This window comes from Rhinatrema bivittatum, chromosome 6 (genome assembly GCF_901001135.1).
Source record: "Rhinatrema bivittatum chromosome 6, aRhiBiv1.1, whole genome shotgun sequence".
Lineage (NCBI taxonomy): Eukaryota > Metazoa > Chordata > Amphibia > Gymnophiona > Rhinatrematidae > Rhinatrema > Rhinatrema bivittatum.
In genome coordinates, this window is record NC_042620.1 from 258,435,336 (window position 1) to 258,455,297 (window position 19,962).

Here is a 19,962-nt window from a genome sequence, read left to right on the forward strand (position 1 = left end):
TCGAGGAAGACAACTCTCCCTGAGCGTCTGAGCAGCGCTGACACAGGTTAGAAGCCAGGTCAGGCTGAGAAGCCCTAATATGTTAGGCAACACAAATAGGAAAATGCTTGGACTTTGTGCAAACCAGCGCCATTGCTCGGTAAACATGCATCAGAACGACTCGAGCTAAAAAATGAAATGTACCCAAAAAATAAGCGCCTAGAAGAAAGCGCGGCAAGGTGCACGCACAACTTGTGTGTCAGGTTAAGCGCATAAAAGTTTGGGTGCATAAAAAGCACGCCCAAAAAATGAGGGCACAACGCGTGCGCAGAGACACATTGACACACTGCGCACACTGACTGCCTACAGAGGGCAGCAGAACACGTAGAAGAGCACGTGAAAACAGCCGCCGAAGCCTACCTCGCAGCATGCAAGAAGAAAACCTAAGTGTGGGGCCTGGCCCACCAGGGGTCGCTCAACCCACCAGGCTGCCCAGTTCCCCAACCCCAATGGCAGCGGGAACAAATGTCGCCATGGCACTTCGAGAACAGAGACCGGAGGAAATCCTGAAACCCCTCTAACTGTCTCTGATTCAGGTAAAACCTTCTCTTCTTTTTTTTTAAACCTTACCAGCTGAGTACAGAGACTGTCTCCAGCTGTGGAGGGAGAGGGCATCTGCCGTCACCGCCGTGCTTGGCCTCCTGCACTAGCAGTTAAGTCCACACTGGGAAACCCAGCTACTAGATCAAGGCACACCTCTGAGGGACCACGAAAATCACCTCAGGAATTCTCAGCTGGGGGAGAGATCTTTAGGCATCACCGCAGGAGAACGGGGCTTTCTTTTCCTCAATTTAGAATTTCAAATTTCTCCTTTCAAAAAACTCAAAGCAATCCCCATAGGGAGATGCATGTCCACCATTCGCTGGAGACTGAGAATACTGGCAGGCTGGGGTCACTGCAGGGTTATATATACTGTGATGTCAGCTTGCTCCATCTCCATCTGCTGGCAGGGTAGCATAAACCCACAGGTCCTGAGTCCATCGATCTACATGCTAGGAAATTATGTATTACATTGGCAACACATGTACAAACTGTCATGTCAGTAAAGTTTACTAAATCTGAATCTAAGAGAGACAAAGTGTGATTCTGATGGATTCTGCACAGATCCTGGTCTGAGGTACCAAAGCAATTCTGCGCTGACAGAAGGAACGCCCTGTATTTAGGACTTTTAAAGTAGGACGTTAAGGTATAAGAGGGTACATGCAACACTGTTTTGGGGGCTCTGAGAACAGAATAGCAAAGCTAAGTATGAGAACATAAGAAATTGCCATACTGGGTCAGACCAAGGGTCCATCAAGCCCAGCATCCTGTTTCCAACAGTGGCCAATCCAGGCCACAAGAACCTGAACAAGTACCCAAAAACTAAGTATATCCCATGCTACTGATGCTAGTAATAGCTCTCCTTCTATCCTTCTTCCCCCTCACCTGGCTTGGTATCAGCAGGAGGTGAGAGGAGCTCCCTGAGGTGAGAATCTTTCACATCCTCCACCCAGCGGAGATCCAGCAGCCGGAGGCAGGGGAATGAAGCAGTGCAGAGAGCAGAGACCGAGGACCAAGTACAGCCAGACAGCAGCAACTCTTTCAACCCTAGAAAGAAAGAGAAAGAACTCGGTCTAGGAACAATGAAGCCGATGCAATATTATTCGCGGAAAACGGGCGCTGACTTTTTCAGCGCCCACTTTCTTAACGCACGCTTGGCGCCATGCAATACGCAAATTAGGGGGTCACGCTAGCAAGGAGGCGCTAGGGTCACTTGCGCGACCTTAGCGCCTCCTTGATAACGCCGCCCCTGCGGTCTGCCGGTTATGAACACAGACGCCGATAAACTCGGCGTCTGTGTTCATAACTGCAGTCAGATGCCGGCAGAGAGTTTTTTCTTTTTTTTTTAACTTTTAAAAAAGTACAGAAAAGTAGTTTTTTCTGCTTTTCTGTACTTTTTTTTCAGTGCGCTCAGCTCTTAACGCCTGCTCCAGGCAGGCGTTAAGAGCTGAGTGATAAATGTGCGTCTGAGTCACACATTCATTTTTTTGCATTAGGAGTGAATGAGTAATAGCCTCATTCAAATGCATTTGCATGCACTCCGCGTCGGACGCACGTTAGATAGGCGCTAATCCTCCTATTGCATTAGGGGGTGGATTAGCTCCTAATTAACACACGTCCGACAGCGGGTTAAACAGAGCGCTCGACTGAGCGCACTGTATTAAGAACATAAGAAAATGCCATACTGGGTCAGACCAAGGGTCCATCAAGCCCAGCATCCTGTTTCCAACAGTGGCCAATCCAGGCCATAAGAACCTAGCAAGTACCCAAAAACTAAGTCTATTTCATGTTATCGTTGCTAATAATAGCAGAGGCTATTTTCTAAGTCAACTTAATTAATAGCAGGTAATGGACTTCTCCTCCAAGAACTTATCCAATCCTTTTTTAAACACAGCTATGCTAACTGCACGAACCACATCCTCTGGCAACAAATTCCAGAGTTTAATTGTGCGTTGAGTGAAAAAGAACTTTCTCCGATTAGTTTTTAATGTGACACATGCTAACTTCATGGAGTGCCCCCTAGTCTTTCTATTATCTGAAAGAGTAAATAACCAATTCACATTTACCCCTTCTAGACCTCTCATGATTTTAAACATCTTTATCATATCCCCCCTCAGCCGTCTCTTCTCCAAGCTCACAAGTCCTAACCTCTTTAGTCTTTTCTCATAGGGAGCTGTTCCATTCCCCTTATCATTTTGGTAGCCCTTCTCTGTACCTTCTCCATCGCAATTATATCTTTTTTGAGATGCGGCGACCAGAATTGTACACAGTATTCAAGGTGGGGTCTCACCATGGAGCGATACAGAGGCATTATGACATTTTCCGTTTTATTCACCATTCCCTTTCTAATAATTCCCAACATTCTGTTTGCTTTTTTTTGACTGCCGCTGCACACTGAACCGCTGATTTCAATGTGTTATCCGCTATGACGCCTAGATCTCTTTCTTGGGTTGTAGCACCTAATATGGAACCTAACATTGTGTAACTATAGCATGGGTTATTTTTCCCTATATGCATCACCTTGCACTTATCCACATTAAATTTCATCTGCCATTTCGATGCCCAATTTTCCAGTCTCACAAGGTCTTCCTGCAATTTATCACAATCTGCTTGTGATTTAACTATTCTGAACAATTTTGTATCATCTGCAAATTTGATTACCTCACTCGTCATATTTCTTTCCAGATCATTTATAAAAATATTGAAAAGTAAGGGTCCCAATACAGATCCCTGAGGCACTTCACTGCCCACTCCCTTCCACTGAGAAAATTGTCCATTTAATCTTACTCTCTGTTTCCTGTCTTTTAGCCTGTCTTTTACTTTTCCTAGAAGCCTCTTCATGAGGAACTTTATCAAACGCCTTCTGAAAATCCAAGTACTGGTTCACCTTTATCCAGATGTTTATTAGCTCCTTCAAAAAAGTGAAGCAGATTTGTGAGGCAAGACTAGCCTTGGGTAAAGCCATGCTGACTTTGTTCCATTAAACCATGTCTTTCTATATGTTCTGTGATTTTGATGCTTAGAACACTTTCCACTATTTTTCCTGGCACTGAAGTCAGGCTAACCGGTCTGTAGTTTCCCAGATCGCCCCTGGAGCCCTTTTTAAATATTGGGGTTACATTAGCTATCCTCCAGTCTTCAGGTACAATGGATGATTTTAATGATAGTAAAAATTTGTAATCTAATAGGTTTGAAATTTCATTTTTGAGTTCCTTCAGAACCCTGGGGTGTATGCCATCCGGACCAGGTGATTTACTACTTTTCAGTTTATCTATCAGGCCTACCACATCTTCTAGGTTCACCGTGATTTGGTTCAGTCCATCTGAATCATTACCCATGAAAACCTTCTCCGGAACGGGTATCTCCCCAACATACTCTTTAGTAAACACAGAAGCAAAGAAATCATTTAATCTTTCAGCAATGGCCTTATCTTCTCTAAGTGCTCCTTTAATCCCTCGATCATCTAACAGTCCAACTGACTCCCTCACAGGCTTTCTGCTTCGGATATGTTTAAAAAGGTTTTTACTGTGAGTTTTTGCCTCTAATGCCAACTTCTTTTCAAATTCTCTCTTAGCCTGTCTTATCAATGTCTTACATTTAACTTGCCAATGCTTATGCATTATCCTATTTTCTTCTGTTGGATCCTTCTTCCAATTTTTGAATGAAGATCTTTTGGCTAAAATAGCTTCTTTCACCTCCCCTTTTAACCATGCCGGTAATCGTTTTGCCTTCTTTCCACCTTTTTTAATGTGTGGAATACATCTGGTCTGTGCTTCTAAGATGGTATTTTTTTTTTTTTAACAATGACCACGCCTCTTGCACACTTTTTACCTTTGTAGCTTCTCCTTTCAGTTTTTTTCTTAAACTTTTTCTCATTTTATCAAAGTTTCCCTTTTGAAAGTTTAGCACGAGAGCCGTGGATTTGCTTACTGTCCCCCTTCCAGTCATTAATTCAAATTTGATCATATTATGATCACTATTGCCAAGCGGCCCCACCACCGTTACCTCTCTCACCAAATCCTGTCCTCCACTGAGAATTAGATCTAAAATTGCTCCCTCTCTTGTCAGTTCCTGGACCAATTGCTCCATAAAAATGTCATTTATTCCATCCAGGAACTTTATATCTCTAGCATGTACCGATGATACATTTACCCAGTTAATATTGGGGTAATTGAAGTCTCCCATTATTACCGCACTACCAATTTGGTTAGCTTCCCTAATTTCTCTTAGCATTTCACTATCAGTCTCACCGTCTTGACCAGGTGGACGGTAGTATACTCCTATCACTATAGTCTTCCCCGACATACAAGGGATTTCTACCCATAAAGATTCAATTGTGCATTTAATCTCATGCAGGATGTTTATCCTGTTGGACTCTATGGCATCCCGGACATAAAGCGCCACACCGCCTCCCGGGTGCTCCTCTCTGTCATTGCGATATAGTTTGTATCCTGGTATAGCACTGTCCCATTGATTGTCCTCTTTCCACCATGTCTCTGAGATGCCAATTAAGTCTGTCATCATTCACTGCTATACATTCTAATTCTCCCATCTTACTTCTTAGACTTCTGGCATTAGCATACAAACATTTCAAAGTTTGTTTTTTGTTTGTATTTTCATTCTGCTTTTTAATTGATAGGGATAAATTAGAATTTTTTTTAACTCAGGTGAGTTTTTAGTTACAGGCACTTGGACTACTTTTCTTATAATTGGAACCTCACTGTCGGGATGCCCTAATTCTAATGCATCATTAGTATCCTTTGAAGATACCTCTCTCCGAACCATGCGCTGCTGAGCGACTGTCGGCTTTCCTCTTTGTTCTAGTTTAAAAGCTGCTCTATCGGTCCCAATGAGAGCTTGCTTATATGGGTATAGATGTCAAAGAATTAGCTTGCTTATATGGGTATAGATGTATAGCTTGTTTATGTGGGTATAGATGTCAAAGAATTAGTCAGCACTTGTCTTTGTACAGTCAGACATTAGCAGTCAAATCTTCGTCACAGTCAGAATATATCAGGATTCTGTCACAACCAGTCCTGGAACAGTCAGACTGTCTCTGCTGAACTCTGTCACAGCCAGAGACAGTTTTTGAATAGCTGTCCGTCAAAGTCCATCTCAGTACAGTCAGGTTGTAACAGTTGTCTTTCTGCAGCTTATCTCGTCACAGGTGGATGTTTGTTACATTTAGAGCCCAGCTTTCTACAGCAGGGATCTATCAGTTAGAGCCTCTCTCTCTTACCCTGCAGTCGACTGATGAGCCACATGAGCTGTTTCTTGGAAATATTGCTCCAGCTCAGATTCAGACTGCTTGGCTGCCTCCGCACAATGCCACTCAACATTGGTGGCGTAATGGACTTCCGCCGGCTCAGGTCAATATGTGTCCAGAGACACTTGTCACAGCACCTGCCACCAGAGATGGGGAGGAATAGGAGAAAGGATTAGAATAGATGCATATTTCAATACAATAGTCATTTAAATAAGCCCACAGAATACCCAAAGCTAATCCTAATCTAAAGCAAGGCATAGCCCAGCACATAGGCCAATTTCATTATTATTTCAGAACCTTGTAGGGTGAAACCAACCTAATCCCAGTACTGTGCAAGCTAATGTCAACCTAACTTTAAGCAACCTGCAAGAAAAAGCAGTGTTGCTTACCTGTAACAGGTGTTCTCCAAGGACAGCAGGATGTCAATCCTCACACATGGGTAACATCATCAGATGGAGCCATGATGCAGAGAACTTATATCAAAGTTTCTAGAACTTTGACCAAGAAAACTGAACATGCCCAGCAAGTCCTATACAATGGGTCGCTCTTCAGTCTTGTAACATAGAATTACAATTAAAATAAAATAGAATAATAGAAGAAACCCAACTCCACGAAGTGGTGGGTGGGTTTCTTGAGGACTAACATCCTGCTGTCCTCTGAGACCAACTGTTACAGGTGAGCAACTCTGCTTTCTCTGAGGACAAGCAGGATGCTATACTCACACATGGGTGAATCCTTAGCCACAGGCTGCTCCCCAATACAAAAGGGGACCAACAGACAACACCACCAATGCTGTTGGTAACAGAGGGGGAGACAGCCTGAACCCAAATAATGGGCCCTTATTTGGGAGAGTTGGGTTCTTCATCTCAAACAGGTTTCGAAGGACAGACTGGCCGAACCTACTATCGCATCGGCCATCCCTATCCAGACAGTAATGGGATGTTAATGTGTGGAGAGAACTCCACATTGCAGATCTCCTCCACTGGAACTGCTCGGAAATGGGCAGACGTTACATGGCTCCAACAGAATGAGTCTTGTCATGACCCCCAAGATGCAGGCCCACCTAGACATAACAGAAGGAGATGCAATCTGTTAGCCAATTGGATAGTATGTGTTTGGCAACATTAATGCCCAACCTATTCTTGTCAACAGAAATAAAAAGTTGGGTGGACTGTTTAAGGGGTTCTGTCCACTCCAGATAAAAGGTTAAGGCTCACTTGCAGTTTTTAAACTGTACAGTGCTCGTTCGCTTTGGTGCGAATGGGGCCAGGGAAAGAATATTGCCAGGACGATGGATTTCCATCATAACCAGTCAATCACCACCTTAGGCCACCATTTCTTAATAAAATTTAGTATAAGGTGGATAAGTCACTATGGCTTGGTGCTCACTAACCCTGCGTGCTGAAGTGACCGCCACCAAAAATATGAAGATCCAGATCAAGTACACGCTGTGGTCCCAAGACACAGCAAGAAGCCTTAGGGGAGGCTTCAATTGAAGCAGGCCCCGCATGAAACGTACCATAGGCTGTACAGAGATGGGCGCACATCTACACCTTGGTGGTATGTGCCAATTGCACTCAGATGAACTCTAACGGAGTTGGTTTTCAAGCCAGCCTCAGACAGGTGTAGAAGGTAATGAGCATTTTTTGTGTGGGGCAGGAGAATGGATCTAGGGCCTTCTGCTCACACCACAAGGAAACTCTCCTCCTCTTCAGTCTGTAGGAATTTCTAGAGGAAGGCTTTCTAGAACCCACCATGACCCAAAACATATCCTCTGAAAGATGAAGCAGCTGCAGAAAAACCTCTCAACATCTAGGCTTTGAGCGACAGGGTCTGGAAGTTGGGATGTCGCAGCCTGCCCTGATCTTGCGTGATGAGATCTGGGGAAATCCCCAGGCTGATCAGTTTCCGGATGGACAATTCCTGCAGGAGTGGAAACCAGACCTGTCTCAGCCAATGAGGGATTAAGGATCATAGTTCCTTTGTCCTTGTGAAGCTTCAAGAGGGTCTTCACCACTAAGGGAATCGGAGGATACGCATACAGAAGACCCTTGCCCCAATGACAGGCAAGGGCATCAGAACATGGTTTGCCATCTGGCCTGTACAGGGAGCAGAACAGAGGCACTTTCCTGATGCAGGGGGATGCAAACAGATCTACATCCAGGCTCCCGCAGAGGTGGAATATCCAATTCGCTACCCCCTGGTCCAGGGATCACTCATGGGGTTGGAGGGCTTGACTCAGCCTACCCACTTCCAAGTTCTTCGTCCCAGCCAGGTACATGGCCCTGAGCACCATCCCATTGGACAGGGTCCACGACCAGATCTGGACTGCTTTCTGACACAGAAGGTACAATCCCGTGCCTCCCTGCTTGTTGACATACCACAAGGCTACCTGGTTGTTGGTCCGGATCAGGGCAACTTTGTTGGACAATTGATCTCTGAAAGCCCATAGCATGTACCGGATCGCCCGAAGCTCCAGGAAGTTGATTTGACAAAAACATTCCTAGATGATGGACCAAAGACACTGGGTACCGAGCCCATCTACATGAGCTCCTCATCCCAGGGTAGATACATCCATGGTTAGAACAATTTGAGTGGGTAGACTCCAAAATGAGATTCTCTGTTCCCGATTGGAAAGTACCTGCCACAAGGACAAGGAGTCCCTGAGAGACAGGGTGACTTGGATGCAATCCTGGAGGCTCTGAGTAGCCTGGTGACACTGTGGCCTCAGGGTCCTTTGGGCTCCTCGCATGTGTAAATGTGCCAAGGGAGTAACATGGATGGTTGTGGCCATATGGCCAGGCTGTTACCTGCTGGCTCTGCTGAATCTCTGCCACCAAGGATGCCATGGCGACGACCCTCTGGTGGGGCAGAAAGGCCTTTGGCTGAGCCATAACTAGCAGGCCTCCTATGAAGTCCAATTGAGGTGACGGGCTGAGATGGGCCTTTGGGTAGTTGAGAATGAACTCTAGTGACTCCAAAACCCAAATGGTCAAGTGCATGGACCTGATGGCCCCTACCTGAGACGTGCTCTTGACCAGCCAATCGTTCAGATATGGGAAGACGTACACTCCCAGTCTGCGAAGGTGCATCGCCACCACGGCCAGGCATTTTGTGAAGACCCGTGGGAGGGACGCAAGCCTGAATGATAACACTCGGTACCAGAAATGCTGTGTTCCCACAACAAATCGGAGATACTACCTGTGACTGGGAAGGATCTCAATGTGAGTGTGTGTGTCCTTTAGGTCAAGGGAGCAAAGCCAGTCCCTTTTTTGCAAAAGGGGGATCAAGGTGCCCAGGAAAACCATCTTGAACTTTTCTCTTTTTAGAAACTTGCTCAAGGCCCTTAGGTCTAGGATGGAACACAGTCCTCCTGTTCTCTTTGGAATCAGGAAGATCCTAGTATAGGATCTCCACCCTCTTTGCCCTGGTGAAACAGGCTCAATCACTCTGGCCGTTAAGAGGTAGGAGAACTCCACTTGTAGTACTTCCTGATGACCTACCAGTCCCCAGTGTGGGCACTGATGGCAATTTGACGGGACACCCAAAAGATTTAAATTGGTACCTCTGATGGATGATGGACAGAACCCATTGGTCTAAGGTAACTCTGGGCCACTGGTTAGCAAAGAACCATAGCCTGCCCACGACCGGAGGGTTCATCATCCTGGGTAAGGGCAACTAGCTTATGCTCCCTATAGCCCAGTCAAAACCCCATCCCAGAGTTGACTAAGAACCTGGTTGGGGTTTGGGAGCTCTCTACTGCCTGGAACAACTGCAGGAACTCTGATGCTGCTGATGGGATCGAGGAGGCGGAGGATAGTACTTCTCATGGTGAAAGACTTCCTGGGCCTCGGTCTTGAAGGCTTCCAGGATAAGGACGAGTCCAGAGTACTAATGGAGAGTTGTTGGAGGGTTTCATGGTGGCCACAGCATCCATCACCTTATCTTTCCTGTACTTCCTGTCAGAGATCTGAGGACTGCAGCCGTGCCATTCTGCAGGCACCAATTCCCGCTGCAGAGACTCTCGATGCCAACTCAAAATCATCGTAGGTCACATGGACCTCGTGTTTTCCGCAATCTAGACCCTTGTGTACAACAGACATGAGGATGACTTGCTGCTATTGAGGCACTTGCTCTGTCACCTCCTGCACCTGCTTCCAAATGTTCTGCAAGTACTGGCTCATGTAGAGCTGGTAGGCAATGACGTGAGCAATAAGCACCTTAGAACACCTTCCTCCTAAGAGCGTCCATCTCCCTGTGGTCCTTCCCCGGGGGCACCGAGAAATGGGCCCGAGAACGCTTGGCCCTCTTTAGAGTGAATTCGACCACCACTGACTGGTGAGGCAGCTGACACTTATCGAATCCGCAGCCTTCTGGATGAGGTAGCCCCATCCGCCTTCTTGCTAATGGGAGACACTGTGAGGGGATGTTCCCATATCCTCAACAGCAACTCCTTAAGGATCTCATGTACCGCCACAATTTCCTTAGGAAGCTCCACGAACTGGAGGATCTCAAGCATTTTGTGCCTAGCATCTTCCTGTGTCAAAAACTGAAAAGGGATGGCCTCCGCCATCACCCTCACAAACCCTGCAAAGGTTAAGTCCTCAGGTGAAGACTTTCTTCGCTCATCTAGAGGAGAAGGGTCTGACAGGAGACCATCAGAGTCTTCAGTGAGGATTCCATCAGATCATCCCCCCAGGGGTCATAGGAACCCTCAACCTTGCTGTATGCTACAGGGGATGGGGCCCTAGGTGCTCAGCCTACATCCGGAGGTGCAGGCACCAGTAGAACTGGATGGGGGGCTGCAGGCCTCGGCGTCTCTGCCAGCCTCGGTGGAGCTTCATCCTCAGAGGAACTGGCAATGACTACCATGTCGATAAGGGGAGGCCTCGGTGCCCTGCCAGGCACTAATGCCAGCTGGGTCGGTAACACACCAATCAGCACATTGAGTTTCTTCAGAAGCGGTATGAGGATGGGTGGCTCTGGTGTTGACACTACCACAGGACTGAAGTCCTGCAGCGCCCACTCCACCACCAACTGGACTTGGTGCTCCAGCTTCTCCTCAAATGCTGCCAATGCCAACACCGACTGGGAGGAAGGAGTGATGGCCAGATCTTCTTTAGACTCATAAGGGGGATTGGCGACTGGCACCAGGACCAGTGGAGACCATTGCGGATCCCAGGGCCAGTTCAGGAGCATCGCGGCAAAAGCCGGTCTATCTCCGTGCCCGGCTGTGCATCAATGGGGACTGATGCTGAAGCTTCTTAGGCTTCCCTTAAAGCTCAGCCCAGTTTTTCTCTGGTGCTGAGGTTGGAGATGATGAACCCAGCATCCTCGGCCCAGATGACATCAACAACGGTCAGTCTCCAGCTGCCCTAGCCACCGGCAACATTGACAGGACGGTCCCACCGATGTTGATGGCATGGTGTCCATTGGTGTAGCTCTGAGGTCCTTTGTTGCCGATGGCATAGACTTCCTCGACCCGAAGAATTGATCCATCTTGTCGAGTCAAAGCCAACGTCCCTTCGGTGCACGAGTGGCAACCCCAGATGTCATACGATGCCCCCAGGCAGAGAGAGGGTGCACACACCTCATGAGGATCAGGGATAGACATGGCCCTCAAGCACTGGGGGCATCAGCGAAAACCGGACGTGGTCATGACGGGGCAAAACAAAAGGGCTGTAAGTCGAAAAGCAATGGCAGCGGGCAGCGGGCATCTAAGTCGGTGGGCACCGAGGGACCACCACCACAGCGGGAATCGACTGTGAAAGGAACTAACCTGAAATGCTGAAAATCCTGACTGGGAACACTACAAGAAGGCACTGAGAGGGATCTGGCAACAGATCGCAGAAAAAAACCGTGAAAAAACAGGACGAGCAAAAGTTCCACAAGGCAAAAACCAGCCAAAGTGAGTTCAATTACTCCGTAAGGCTTACATCTCCATGGAAAAAGAAAGAGAGACTGAAGAGGGACCCCATGTGGGACCCCATGTGGATGCATGGTATAGGGCATGCTGGGCATGCTCAGTGTACCTAGTCAAAGTTCTAGATGACATAAGTTTTCTGCTTCAGGACTCCATCTGATGATGTCACCCATGTGTGAGGACTACCATCTGCTTGTCCTTGGAGAATCCTAGTTTTACTCCAGCCTTATTCCAATACCACAATTTATCTCTGCTTTATCCTAGCACCCTGCAGACTAGAGCCAACTCCCTTCATGGTACCTACTGCACCATAACTTCAGAGCCAGTACAATGCTGCCATCCCACAATAGGACAGGGTCCCCAGTTCTCCCTCTTCCTTGAGTCCCTAACCTGCCTCTCTATCCCGTTCTCCTGGTCCCCCATTGCTTACCAGCGGCTCCATGTCCGGCAGACCCTCATGCAGACACAGAGCTCCCGATGGCTGAGGTGGCGGAAGACAGCGAGCCAGACGTGCCTCTGCATGACATGCTGGGAGCCACCAGCCAGAGGCAGGGAATCCGGTTCAGGACTGTGCGGAGGAGGTCTCACCACATGCCGCTCCAACTGCTGTGGTTTTGATGGAGAGGGAGCTGGGGGCCGACTCAAAAACTGTGCCTTGGCCATTACCCGCAGCCCTGGCTGTCCACTGGCCCTGACGGCTCTCCTGCAACCCTTACCCCCTGCATGTCGCTTGTTCTCCTTCTCTCGTGAGCCCCCCCGGGCCCTTTGTTTCCCATTGCGAGCCTCTGAGCCCCCATTCCGGCCCTCCTCTTCCTCTTCTTCCTCCTCCTCGCTCTCGCTGAAGCCCAGTGCTGGGGAGGGGCAGCCTGAAGCTGCCTCACTGCTGGGATCCGAGCCCTGGGAATCTGTGTCAGAGTCCGAGTCAGAGCTGGAGGTGGAGCTGCAAGGACCCCGAACTCTTTCAAGTAGCTGACACATCTGCTTGAAGCGCTCAAGTTTTTCCCGCTGAGGTGTCTCCTCTGAAGGGACAGCTGGCTCACTCTGCCCCTGAGGTGCTTTTGGTTTCTGGATTGGAAGCAAAGAGACAGGAGCATATACATTTATTCAGACACTATATATGAGATTAAACAACAGTCGCACCAACACAATGCATTTGTCTTGTGTCGGTAATTCATTTATCAAGATTCACTTTTCTTTTTTTTTTTATCTTTCAATTTTTTATTTTGTTCCCTGAGAAAAGACTAAAGTATTTCTAAAGTTTCTCTTGCTTAGCTGCTCCTGCCAGTACAAACCAGGAGACACTGCTGTGTGGATTATCATCAGAAAAGCCCATGCAGATGTCACACCAGTACATGTAAAGCATGAATATAGCATGGGTAGCTGAATCGCCAATCTTCAGCAGAGGGTCGGGCAAATATGGCCGTGCCCACACCCCCCCGCGATGGTGCGGTGTAAGCACGCTGTGCCAGTCGGCACCAATGAGGTGATACAAGCTCCACAGATGACTTGGAAATACAGTAGAAAGCCAGCGAGGTGGCTACGGAGTAAAAGCACACAGTATTAGTCCACCCACCTTCTTCAGGTGCCTGCCCCTGTCTCCTTTTAACTGTTGAGAGAGAGAGAGGACAAGCAAAATGTTAGCAAGTGAAAATACAGACACAGGGACCCCCCCTTCCACTCATGGAAGCGTGGGGGGGACAGACAAGGAGAAGAAGGGGAGGTGTGTTGACCCCTAAAGAAATGAATATAACAAAAAAATGGGGGGGGGGGGTGCTGGATAAGAAGGGCACTCAGAAACCAGCACCTGCCTTGGACTCCAGTTTTTAAGGTACTGACTTTCTCTAGGGTAAGGGCAGGCTTGCAAAAGTGTTTGATAATAGAGCCAGGTTTCTTTGTTGGCACCCCCTTTTCTCCAGTAGAGGAATGCTGGACCAGTGTGAGGCAGATGTGACTTTCCAGTCTCCCCTCATGAGGCCCAGTCTGTCCCAGCTCTACCTTCTTCTTGGGGCCCTCTGCGTCTGGGCCCAAGTCCCGCTCTTTCTTGCGCTTTGGGCCCTGGGTCTCGTCCAGGAACCTCTTGGGTTTGTTCAGCACTGGCTCATCCGTCAGCTTCCAGCGCACTGCTGCATCCTCCCCATTGTCTACCCGGCGTTTCCCCGTGGCATCAGTGTCCTGCAAAGGGACAGAAGAGGAAGCATCAAAGGGCTGCTGCTGCTGCTATCAAGGAGGTCTCACCCACTGTCATTTTTAGAAAGGCCTGGGACTACCAGGTGCCTAATAATTTTTGGGAAAAATCTTTCAAAAAAAATCTCCGCTCGTGGTGAGATCAAAATATTGTATCCAATACGTTACTCCACAATACCCCACCCACTAGTGATGTAATACATTTTAATATGGGATGAGGTAGGTTTCATACACTAATCTGTTCAATGCCTCCACGGCCTTGCTACAGCAATTTTTCAATTGTAATCATGAACCTACCCCCCTCCCACTCTCAGATGAACATTTTATTAAATATTTTTTAATTTTTCTTAATGAGTTTTTATATAAAACCAATGGTGTTTTTGAAGAAACTTTTTGTGTATTTAACACCAATCTAACTGGCTTTGCGCTCAGCACTGCTTCAACTTCTTACGTGCTTAAAGCACGTAAGATGTCTCTCAAACCGGCTGTGCACGCTGCTTAGATTCCTTATTCACTTTAGATGTCCCAAAAGCGCTTAACTATCAAATTCTCTCAGCTTTGTGCGCCAACCTAACTGGCTTTGCGCTAAGCGCTACTTCAAATTCTTCTGTGCTTTAAATCTCTCTTAAACCGGCTGAGCGCACCACTTAAATTCCTTATACACTTTCAAAAAACGCCGAGGGAATACTTAGCTCTCCCTTTAAAACTCTCACAAGCCGGCTACACGCCTCTTAAAATTCCTATTCACTTTAAATGTCCCAAAAAAACTTAGCTGTCAAGTTCTCCCAACATGGCCATGTTTCGAAAAACAAATTTTTCTTCATCAGGGGAGTCCTCATTGTGTCTTTTCTCCTCACTGTCGGGTTTCATCTCCTAGTACAAATGGCATTCTCATCAATAGTGGGTGGGGTATTGTGGAGTAACATATTGGATATAATAATTTTTGGAGGCATGTTTGATTAGGAAGGACTTGTGAAATTTTCAAAAGTCTGAGACTAGGGAAGAGTTTTAACTTGTAGAGAAATCTGTGACTGGGACTGTGTGAATTTTAGAGACATTTTTAAGAAGAGTTTGACTGGACAGCCTCTCACGTTTAATGAAGGCATGATGACATTTAAAGAAATCTGATCTGGGAAGGCATAGTGACTTTTAGCAAAGTCTGCAAGGATGCCAGCAAATTCCAAAGAACATGCAAAATATACATTTATCCCATTTACTGGTGGCCACCTCAGTCTCAAATCATATTCCAGTGAATAATTAAAGAAGGGCTATATCAATGGAGAGAAATTTAATGTATGGCCCTAAAAGTGGCCTAACAAAAAAGAGTCAACTTCTTTTAATGGAAATTGAACTTTATGTTTCTGGTGTTATGATTGTGGGGAAAAAAGGTCAGGAGAAACAGCAAGAATAAACTTGTATTTAATGAGACATACAAATGTAAGGAGAAACCAGAATTTGCCCCATACTAGTGAAGAATCAGCGATCTCAACAGACCCTGACTCTAAGAGCGATATCAAAGTAGAGCAGGAGTGGGTATAGAAGACAGACACTCCTCGGTGGGAAGTGACAGGTTTAATACAAATCCTGTGCCCATGTGAGTGCATGGAGTTTTTAAAAGGGGCCTTTCTAAAACGAAGGTGCTGGCTGGAGTGACTCTCTCCATAGTGAGATGCTAGTTTGGGTTCTTTCCTTCCACAGGGAATAGACCAGGAGTCCTCTCTCAACAGAGAGTTGCCTGAAGAGGAGTGCTCTCCTGGAAGAATGGCTGGGGCCCATGGTCAGGATGCCCAGATCTCCAGGAGTAGGAAGAAGTGTTGGGGTCTGAGAGAGATTCCTGAGAGTTTTAGTGAACATAAGAAGTAGTCCCTACACCTCACCTATCCAAGGGAAGTTCTTCAGAAGTGTGGAAAAAGAGGATTGTCCTTTGTGGGAGTACAGGGAATAAAAACAGCCTATCAAAGGAAGATCCTAAAGAGTTGCTGACTGAAAAAAAAAAAAAAAAGAATCAGCTAGAGACTCATCTACTGTAAGACTGAAGAGAACAGAGGGTGAGAAAGGAGAATTGCATCCAGGAAAAGAATAGCCAAGAGAGGAGGGTTTCTGCTTCAGAGAGCTTAGTTTTCAGAGACTTAGTTTTGGGGTACTTACAACAGACTTAGTTTTGGGGTACTTGCCAGGTTCTTATGGCCTGGATTGGCCACTGTTGGAAACAGGATGTTGGGCTTGATGGACCTTTGGTCTCACCCAGTATGGCATTTTCTTATGTTCTTACCTCCCGGGGTGCACAGCAATTTGCTATTGTGAGTGTATTTTTCTTGCTATTGGCCATTTTTCTGTGCATGTAATCCTTGGTGTACACTTGTGCTAAAAATTTATTTTTGAACTGCTTTGGTATGCAGTGTGGTGTTCAGGCTGACTGTAACTGGACAGGGTGCAGAAAAGTCCTCCTGTAAAAACTCTAAGGGCCTTGGAAAAGCGAACCTCCACTCCCACATGCGGAAAACACCTGGGAGGAATGGATACTGCTCTTGCCCATGTCCAGGATCAGGGCAGGGGTTACATAAGTGCTCAAAACTTCTAAAATAAATAAATAAATAATCAGTCCTACCCTACACATTTTAATTTGAAATATCAACAAATTAATAGTCATATACACATAAACTATTTGCACTTATCACAATGTTGTAAATAGCCATACAAAAGTAAATGTGCATAAGCAAAAACCATATTTTCTCCCTCTCTATCACTATGTTTTGCCATAACCTCCTCCAGATCTCTCATGGTCTAAACTTTTCCTTTTCTCACAGATTTCTAATCATCTCTATTGCCTGCCTTAAGATGGACTCAACTGGCTCCTCTAGTGGTTAGTCATGCACTGCATATTTATTTTATATCACAAATTTAAGAAAGACATTTTACATTATACACAGTCTATACAAATTGATGTAATCAAATGAATTTAACAAAGGTAATCAATCAGAAAGCGCCTAAACAAAATTATTTGCACTGTAACTAGAAGAGAAAAACAATGAAACAGATATCTGTTTACTTATTTACATTAATGCTGCAATATTTGGCTGATAATTTTAAAATCAAAGGAGAAATTACTACTTACCTGATAATATCCTTTCCTCTAATGAAGGCAGGCCAATCCCTACAAGTGGGCTGTGCACCTCTACCAGCAGATGGAGACTGAATAAAAGCTGACATCATGGACACAGAGCCTTGCCTCGACATCAACCCACCAGTAATCTCTGGAAAAGCCAAACTATGGACAAACTGATTATACTTGAACATGACTATTAACAGTCAACCACGCAAGCTACCAACCAATAGGCAACATAGACAAAAGAATTAACATTCACTAAACTGAGGGACTGGTTAAGACACTTACCAGTCCTCCAATGAACCAGCAGGAAGAACACTCTGCAGCATCCGCACCTAAAGGGCGAATCAAAGGCAAAAATCGGCAGCTGAGGGTGGGTCAGGGATTGGCCTGCCTTCATTGGAGGAAAGGAAATTATCAGGTAAGTAATAATTTCTCTTTCCTCTGCACTCAGGCAGGCCAATGCTACTCCCAAACAGGCGGGAGGCTGCTCCCTTTGGAGCCCGAATGTCCAAGCGGTAATGCTTGGCATGGTATGCAAGGAAGACCACATGGCTGCTCAGGAAAACTTATTCGGAGACAATAACTAAGGTTCCACCCACAATACCACCTGAGCTCGAGTGGAAGGCACTCTAACTAGTGGAATCTCAGCATCCACAAAAGCAGCTGTGATGACATCGTTTTTTCAAATGGCCTACAGTTGCCTGTGTTGCTGGTTCCTCTTGTTTATCTCCACCATGGAGTACAAACAGCTGATCCTACTTTCTGAAAGCTTTAGAAATCGTTAAATACTTCATCAAATGCTGCTTGACATCCATCCATCCAAGATGAAACTCACGCACAGCACTATCCCTGTCCAGTGTGGGCAGGGAAAAGGAGTGATCCAATTGAAACTCCTGTAATCACTATCAGCAAAAGAAAGGAAGTCACACACTGAAAGAGTCTACAACAAGAAGATCATGCAGCTCAGAAATCCGACATGCTGAACAGATTGCCATGAGAAAAAACTGTCTTCAAGGGAAGTAGGAAAGACCATGAAGTGAATGAAAAGCGGGAACCGTTCAAGAACCGGAACACATCAGGATGAGAAGACAATGGCTCACCAATGACTCGCCCCCTATAACAAGCGAGAGATGCTACTTGAAACGTCAGGGTGGTAAGGGCCAAGCCTTTAAAGCAAACCTTCTGGCAGAAATTCCAAAATTAATGGAAGTTCCCCTTGAGAGGCTATTAACCTCGCTCCTCAATCTTTACATTAGGCCTCTCAACTCTCCAATTGTAACAAAGGCCAGAGACATAGAAAAAAACCTTTCTGGCGCGGAGCAAAGTAGAAATCACTGCAAAAGGATAACCACACTTTAACAACCGAGTCCTTTAGAGGTCCAAACCAAATGACAAAAACAACCCGAATCGTAGTGTGGAATGGGTCCCTGACACAACTGATCCATCCTGAGCAGTAGCCGTAAGAGGTCTGCCCTCTGGCTGCCTCTGCATAACGGTCTATTACGGCCTCTGGAGTCAATCCAAAGTACGGTTTCAGTCTGGCTAGCAATCTTCTGAATGATCCCACAGTGGCCATGGTGGGAAGGCATATACCATTCTGTCAACAGCCACATCCAAACAAGAGCATTGATACTCTATGCTCTCGGATCTCTACTACAACGAAAGAACTGTGGTACTGCTGCATTGGCGGAGGATGCCCGCAAAACCCAAAACGGACTACCCCAGCACACTACCATAAGCTGAAAAGCTTCTGGTTTCGCTTTGATGATTGATGTAGGCCATCGTTGATGTATTGTCCGACAGTATCGTCACTGCAAGAGCTTCCAGTCGCTCGGCAAACCTCCAACATGTCAGTGGAATTGTATGCATTTCCAACTCCTGACCATGAGCCCCACAACTCAGAAGGCTCGCATCTGTCATAAGAACCAACCAACCTGGTGCCTCCAGGGAAATCCCCTTCCTGAGATGATCCACCTGTAGCCACAAGAGCAACTGAACGCGCACCACCAGGGTCAAGTGAAATCACATCATGCATTCCTGTTACTGCAGATGGCTGCCACTGGGAAAGCAACGTGTATTGAAGGGGCCACAGGAGCATCCTCGCATAGGGGACAATGTCCAAAGTAACCGTCATCGACCCCAGGACCTGAGGAGGCCTGCCTAATAGTCCTCCCTCAGGGCCTAAACCTGAGCAACTAACTTCTGAATACGACTCTCCAGCAGAAATACTCTACCCAACTCCACGTCAAATCATATGCTGAAACACTCCAGCGTTTTAGATTACTATACGTCGCCCAGATACAAATGTACCAGGATGCCTTCTTTGCACAGAAATGCTACTACTACCACCATGACCTTGGAGCAAGTCCCGGGAGCAATTGCCAGCCCGAAGGGCAGAGCCTGAACATGATAATGCAGCCCAAAAATTCAAGGCTCAGGAAAAGCTGATGTTCCTGGCGAATGTGTAGATATGCCTCCATCAGATCTAAGATGTGAGAAACTCCCTTGTTTGTACTGCCAAAATTACAGAACGCAGAGCTTCCATCTGGAAATGAGTCAAATGCCAAAGATGATTAACTTCCTTAAGATCCAGGATGGGTCAAAAGATCTCTCCTCCTTCTTGGGAATGACAGAAAAAGAGAATAGTGGCCTACAGGCCAACAGCATCCTGAAGGTAATCTCCACTGCCACACTCTTCTGCGGAGAGTTGCATGTAGAGACCATAAAAGGCATTCAGAGTAATCTGGAGCAATTCCAGAGCATGGCTGTCCATTATCAATTCTAGGACCCACTGGTCCGTCAAACTCTGGACCCACCCCTCCTTAGGTGAGTCCTTGTACCTTCACTGTGAAGATAAGAGCCCAGGTTCTGAAGCCTGCATCCTTATGAGGCTTTCTAGGT

The 19,962-nt window shown here is 46.5% G+C and overlaps 1 protein-coding gene across 1 annotated transcript in view; it reads right to left on the reverse strand.

Annotated features, from left to right (window-relative positions):
* The window catches only part of FBXL19 (F-box and leucine rich repeat protein 19), a 129,872-nt gene that overhangs the window by 37,207 nt on the left and 72,703 nt on the right, over positions 1–19,962 (reverse strand). Inside the window, exons 6-10 of the mRNA XM_029606906.1 lie at positions 13,764–13,940; positions 13,342–13,374; positions 12,199–12,833; positions 5,819–5,982; positions 1,465–1,626 (exon numbers count right to left, since the gene is read on the reverse strand). Coding sequence (XP_029462766.1) covers positions 1,465–1,626; positions 5,819–5,982; positions 12,199–12,833; positions 13,342–13,374; positions 13,764–13,940 — 1,171 coding nt within the window. The remainder of the gene's footprint in view (positions 1–1,464; positions 1,627–5,818; positions 5,983–12,198; positions 12,834–13,341; positions 13,375–13,763; positions 13,941–19,962) is intronic.